General features: G+C 40.3%; 1 protein-coding gene across 1 annotated transcript; it reads right to left on the reverse strand.

The window, feature by feature from the left end:
* Positions 1-1,667: 1,667 nt before the first annotated feature.
* LOC133909823 (WRKY transcription factor 28-like) lies at positions 1,668-6,697 on the reverse strand. Its single transcript, XM_062352372.1, has 3 exons — positions 6,351-6,697; positions 6,018-6,263; positions 1,668-1,993 (listed from the first exon to the last, which is right to left on the reverse strand). Exons 1-3 carry the CDS (start codon positions 6,641-6,643, stop codon positions 1,819-1,821), a joined length of 714 nt encoding a protein of 237 aa, XP_062208356.1. The 5' UTR covers positions 6,644-6,697; the 3' UTR covers positions 1,668-1,818.
* Between the last annotated feature and the right edge of the window lie 218 nt (positions 6,698-6,915).

A 6,915-nucleotide genomic window follows, 5' to 3' on the forward strand; every position in this document is an offset into this window, starting at 1 on the left:
TTCTACATCACCATGAGAAAAAATCTAAATCTAGATGTAGATATAGTTGATCTTACAGACAAAATTAGAATACAAATCTACATTATCTAATGAATAGAATAATACTATATTATCATGAAAAATATCTAGATATAGATCTAGATCTAGCTAGCTCTTCAAACCAAATTTAGACCATCTAAACCAAATTAAAACATAATTCTTACCTTGGAGTAACAAACGCCAATAAATCTTCAAGTTCTCACCGAAATCTAATAATTTTTTAGTCAAAATCGTCGGTCTCTTCCTCCAAAAGTTGTGCACTGTTCTTCATTATTCGACACTATTCTACTTCGATTTAAAGGTAGGGGATGATATACTATTTTAACAATACAGACGACTTTATGTTTGGAGCTATCTGTACTAACGTGTCCCACCTTCTGTGGCCATTTTCTTAAATGGCTCATAATTATCGTCGTCTCTACTAATTTTACAGACAGATCCTGTTTGGCACCGTCTGTGATATTTATTTTATTACAGACGGTTACAAATACGAACCAACTGTATCTATCTATATTAATATTACAAATGGTTCCAAATGTGAACCGTTTGTACTAAAAATGTCCCATCACTACCGGACGTGTCTTATCATCAAGCGTCTCACCATTATCGGATGCGTCTCGTCATCTTTGAAGATGGTTCTTGTTTAGAACTGTTTGTGATAATCTTTGCACAGACGACTTTATAGAACTATTTATACAGGGGTGTTACACTAAATTATTTCTATAGTAGTGATATATGCCCCATCCTCCATAGACGATTTCACAACCATTAAGAGGTTGATTTGTTGCTCGTATGAATGCATTCGGACTTGACAGATACGTATAATCTCAGAGAGAAACATATTTGGTTATCTATATGCATTGTTTCAGCCTGACTCAACGGATGCAAATACACACCTACATCTTAGCCCGACGGATACATACTGTTGCATCAGCTCATGCAGGTAGGCCTACTTGTCTGCATCACAAATCATATTCATGCGATCAACCATTCAAAATCTCAGCTCTAGCTTTCACTCATGCGACCTCAGATTCAATCATCCAAACAGTAGTCTATATCCGCTCATGCAGGTAGGCCTACTTATCAGCATAAAAAATCACATTCATACGATCAACCAATCAAAATCTTAGCTCTGGCTTCCGCTCATGCGACCTCAGATTCAATCATCCAAACAGAAACTCAGATCAGTCTATTTAAATAAATACAACTAATTAAACACTTTTCTTTTCAAACAATATAACTCCACTCAACCTACTTTTTCTCAACTTATATATACGGTACATACGGATAAATAATCACACCTTAATTGCATACAAGCAACGGTGCATACGGATAAATAATCACACCTTAATTGCATATGTGCTCACGCCGACCTATCTATGACGAAAGGACTTTTAAAAATGGAGGTGGAAGTATCTAGGATCATCATTGCCATCTTAACCTGTTTTTTAAATATTGCTAAGAATGGTACTGTAGTAAATGTTTGCTACTAACGCTAGAGTACGTACTGCTATATATTATCAGTTTATACACTCGGCTGCGCTAACTACAGAAGGTAATCCAATTACTGTAATTCACAAATGCATGCAACGCGCATGCGACACCACGTACGATGTGGCAACGCATACATACGTACAACATATATAATCTGATAGATGGATCAGGATCCAGTTGGCGAAACTTGAAAGGCGCCGCGATGGCCTCGACGGCGGCGGCGGGCCGGCCGGCGACCGTCGGTCCGGTATAGACATATGCATGGAGTAGAGACAGCTTGGCAAGCTACCAGATGAAGCTCATCTCAGCGCTGGCGCGCGCGGCGTCGTCGTCGTCGTCGCGGGAGGGGGAGTGGACGTGGCGGCCCTCGTAGGTGGTGATCACCATGCGGGGGTCCTCCGCCAGCCGCTCCACCCGCTTCTTCACCCGGCAGTTGTCCTGCGTGCATCGGTAGTAGCTCCTGCATCATATATGGCAGCGCCACTTCTTCAAGTGAATTATCGACTACTAAAAATCGATTAGAGGAATCTGAGGGCGAGTAATTATTGCCAGCAGGTTGCAAATCAATGGATATATATAAGCTCAATTGATGTGTGCATGTTTTCACTTCTTTTCCGGCTGATGATGATTAGGGTTTGATTCTCACCAGCCCGTTAAGTTGGTCGTGTCGATTATTTGTGTGAACTTTTCACCATGCTTTTCGAGACTTGAAGCCCTAATATATATAGCGTATGATATCTATAAGCTTAAAAGTGTCTGGAATAACTAATTGTGCTAACCGAACCAGTAGACTATGTAGTTAGTAGACTCCTCGTGCTAATTTGTTCACTATAAGTCTACAAGTAGAGTACTACTCCTTTTTTTACTACTCCTCGTGTTTATTTTTTACTGATTATACAGAGGTAGAGTAGTTGGTCGGTAAAGTACACCGATCTCGGAAAATCTCAATCATGGCCTGACACATCAACAAGGAAAATATGGAGATAATAATAATATTCCAGGCTACCAGGCCAGGTAGCATCATTTCACTCAACCTAAGGGCCATGGATTGAGAAAGATGTGGTAATAATTACACGGAACAAAAAACTTGGGCCCTTTGCAAAGCTCAAATCCACCTTTTCATCATCATCTTGCTCTTTACCGAACAGTAAAGATTCTCTCCTCCCAAGGCCAGCCAGATCAAAGCAGACATCCCACACAGGGGAGGAAAAAGAAATCTTTTCTTATGTAAAATAATGGATTACTCCATCCACTAATTAACAGCTTTAGTTGACGTAAATTTTAAAGAGCTTAGTACATAAGATCGAATTCAATCAATGTGAAAATAGTCCTCTGTCGAATCTATACTACATTTTTTGTGAAGGGAATCAATGTGAAAATATCGGTCTGCCCGAATCAAAATGCCATTTTCTCCCCTCACTTGCTATGTTCCTTGGGTAAATATTACTAAAAAAAGAAAAGGAAAAGAGGGATGATTGCCGAGATTTGCTTATTGATTGGAAAAAGCCATGGGTGTTGCGGTGGTGTGATCCAGACACGAGAGGGGAGGAGAGTTTTCTGAGTGGCATCATTGCAAATGGCTAATCAGATTGGACTGGATGCTGGGGCTCATGTCTGGTGTGTGGGTCAATGCTTGGCATTGCCTGCCATGATAACCATCAAAGAGATAGATATCAGATTCACACGCATCTAGGTGCGTGTGGTGCTTTGAATTTGTTGATTTGATCTGTCCCTATGGAGAAGATATAGATCGTGTCATGTCATGTCATTCCTAACTCTTGACTAATTTCGTGTCTAAGGCAAATAATTTCTTTTATAATAATTATTATATTCAATATTCCTTTCGGTAAATATAAGCTGCGATCGTTAATAAAAAGTTTCCTTTTATTTGGTTATGTTAGTATTCTTAACAAAAAAAAAAATTCTTTTCGTTGCGATCGTTAAGCAGTTGCCTATACGCTGCACACATCGATGGGTGGAGGTTAGTGGAACTATCAGGCGGTGCAATGAGTATTCAACCTACTACTACTATTTGTTAGGATGCACGTCATTCTCTACATGCTCGGGAGCGCAATTGCATGTCCCACACATTAAAGGGACTACTACTTGATCCTTAAGCATAGCATATGATCTGATATACAATCAAGTTGCAGCAAAATATCTCTTGCAAAAGTACCAGTTTTAGATCACTAAATGAGAAGTTAATTTGCAAATCAACCAAGTACCACCAAGCAATACAATGGAAATTAAGGAAAATATGAACCTACATACATGCTTTCATGCATGTGTACATACATGTTAGTAACTTAGTTAGTTACCCTTTTCTGGAATCAAAATAATTTTATCGTCAGTGTTGAGTGAGAAACTAGACACTAGGGGGATCAATTTAGTTAGGTGGCATAGACAGGAAGGGGACCATAGACATAGCTAAGTCATCTTAGGACCAGCTTGTTTGCAAATACTTTTTCCTTTTGAGATCCAGCGACTAGCACTTTAGGGAAAAAAAACTGTGCGAGTGTAGAAAGGTTTGTGAGAGTGCTCTCTAGTTTCCTGCTGTTGCAGAAGTGCACTGAGCTACTTGTACAGTAAGTTTTTTGTGGAGAAGGTTTTGGCATTTTATTTCATTTCTTTCTTTACAATAAAACTATAATCTATAATTTGTTAATAACTAGATATCAGATGAACTAACTTCATTACATTGAAATGCATTTACCACTTTAAGATCTGCTCCAGTGGTCATGATATAGTCAAAGTCAAACTAGATTGGTTCTTAATGAAGGAAATCCACATCAATATAGATAACGATTTTTATAAACGTAACAGTCTGTACGGTACGCTTCCGATATAAGAACAAAAGGTATATGAACACTAAATTTCTTATCATATATAATATTACATATTACCACCTTACAAAAAAGGCATTATCTCGATCTCTATACAGAATAAAATCATCGCAATGTAGATTATTCATGAAAATCGGTTGGGTTTTTGCAATGAAATGAGTTCATAATCCTTTTCATTCCCTCGCAGCATGAATATATATTAAGCAGTCGAGTCATAATTTAAAATAAATGCTGCCATGTATCACAATTCAATCCTGTCTCAGTAATTTGTTTGTAAAATAAATAATAACATAAATAACCACATCTATATATGAAAAACAAAGCTGTTACTTTAATCAATCTTCTTCCTCAGTTCCGATCAAAAGAAGCATTAGCCATATATTTGATGCATATGATTAGAGTAATTAGACAATGATCTAGCTTCAGTAGCACATGTGAAATGGATATCTCCCTGATGGAATGCCACAGATTGTGGTTTTCCGAGTGTCTACCTTCGGGGATAAGTCTTTCCCAAGTCTTTCGTCAATCATGATTGTTTTGGCACACAGGAAATTAACATTTTTCTGGTTGTGCATGTGAAAAATGAATATCTAAAACCATTGATCTGAAAAGCTTAACACATTGTCACCATGAACTGTAAATGCAAAGTTTGAACCTGCTTGGGGGATATAAGGTCATGGAAAATTTATCAAAGTTGAAAAGAAATAAAGGATCTGTGGTTTTTTGTGCATTATGACATCGATGAATGAATCTTTTTTCATCGTATCCTTAAGCAGAACAAACATAAGAATTAAGGTAGTTACATTTAAGTTAATTAACAATAGCAAGCCAGTCCCTAGTAAGAGAAACAAACTATATATGGTTATTTTTATATTTGACGTGCATTGGCACTCTTCAATGCAAATCCAATCTATTGTAAAGCAGAAGCGCAGTACTTTCTCCTTTTTTTTCTTGATTAACAAGTGTATATCTTGGATTTTATTTTCCCCTCTTTCTTCTGATCAGATAATTTCTTTTGAGTTGCGATATAAGGACATATTATTGAGGTGTACTGTTTTTTATTTTATTATGATTCGGTTTAGAAGAATGCATTGTGCAATGCAACTGTTTCAAATTGATGTTTGTTTTAAACATCTCGAAGAAAACTTCAGTTCATTTACAGCAATAAAACCCAATTTCGCTTGAACTATTATTTGTTTAACAAAGAAATGAAATACCGTGAAATCTGAAGTTTTTGCAGGTGGAATTAACAAAAATAATTCCTCTAAAAAATTAGCCTGCCAAGGAGGAAACTAACTAAACTTACACTTTATAAATACGTACCACTAAGCATAACCTAGAAACTGACTCGTGATAATCATCGTTAATTAAGCTATGAGTTAATCTCCAAATCGGACTCCATCTTCTCTCCTTAATGCAACCCACGATCTCCTCACGAAATATCCCAAGATGAAATCTTAAATTTGCCTGGTCGATTCGCATGCAGCAATAGTTTGCAATCGTTCAGCCACGGCATGCATGCACATGGAAGCGATGGGAATTGGGAGCAAATGTACAAGAGCATCGACGTCCGTGCACATGCATGTGTGTGTGCGCAGATGCAAAAGCGCCATGTCTAGTGTACACGGTGTGTATATATACCTGGGGTACTGCGTGTTCTTGACGACCTTCTGGCCGTACTTGCGCCACTTGTAGCCGTCGTCGAGCACGTCGACGTCGCTCATGGTCTTGAAGCAGAACCGCGGCTCCCGCACCTTCCGCCGCGCCTTCTTCATCCTCACAGCCCCGACCCCGACCCCCAGCCCCGCCGCCGCCGCCGCCCGCGTGCTCGTCGCAGCACCTTTCCCCGGTCTCTGCCTGTCATGATCACCTTCGTCACAGGTCGACCTAGTTGATACCAACAGGGAGAGAACAACAACGTCAGGACTTTCTTGCTGGTGATAAAGAGGGAGCTTTCTTGGAGAGAGATCTTACCATGGATGAGGAGGCGATGACCTTGGCGGAGGGGAAACGTGCGCTGCATGCAGGTTGTGGAGGATGGGGGGCGGGATGGTGGTGGTGGCTGTGGCTGGGCGGTGGTCTAGGACAAGGGAGCTATAACCTAGCACGCCATGGTGGGGGAGAGAGCTCGTTGGAGGAGGCGAGGGCTGGAAGGCGAAGGTTATGGTGGGGGTGGAGGAGGAGGCCGCGGCCATGGCGGCGCCGGCGGTGGACGAGGTTTGGCCGTGGCCCAGCGCCATCACCGTCCTCCCTGACGATGGGAACATCTCTCTCTGTCTCTAGCTTTGCTTTCCCAAGTAGGAGAGCGAGTGTGCGGGGGATTGTGGTGTGATATACCTGCTCGATGTAGGGAGTCAAGGACAAAGGAATTTGGTGAAAGCTGGCGTTTGCGGTGGTGCATGGCTGGACCTAGGAACAGTAGTACTGCATCTTATCTATGGGACAGAATTTATATTCAGAGCACAGTGCCATCACGTCCAACTAGTACATTCATGATGTCATTTCTGTTTGTTTTGGTTTATTTGCGCACACTTTCTAC

The sequence above is a fragment of the Phragmites australis genome, chromosome 2, assembly GCF_958298935.1.
Source record: "Phragmites australis chromosome 2, lpPhrAust1.1, whole genome shotgun sequence".
Classification (NCBI taxonomy): domain Eukaryota; kingdom Viridiplantae; phylum Streptophyta; class Magnoliopsida; order Poales; family Poaceae; genus Phragmites; species Phragmites australis.

Coding starts and splice junctions, on each gene's coding strand:
- LOC133909823 (XM_062352372.1), bottom strand. CDS start 6,643: ATGTTCCCATCGTCAGGGAGGACGGTGATGGCGCTGGGCCACGGCCAA. Junction 6,264..6,350: donor TCATCGCCTCCTCATCCATG/GTAAGATCTCTC, acceptor GGTATCAACTAG/GTCGACCTGTGACGAAGGTG. Junction 1,994..6,017: donor AAGAACACGCAGTACCCCAG/GTATATATACAC, acceptor TATATGATGCAG/GAGCTACTACCGATGCACGC.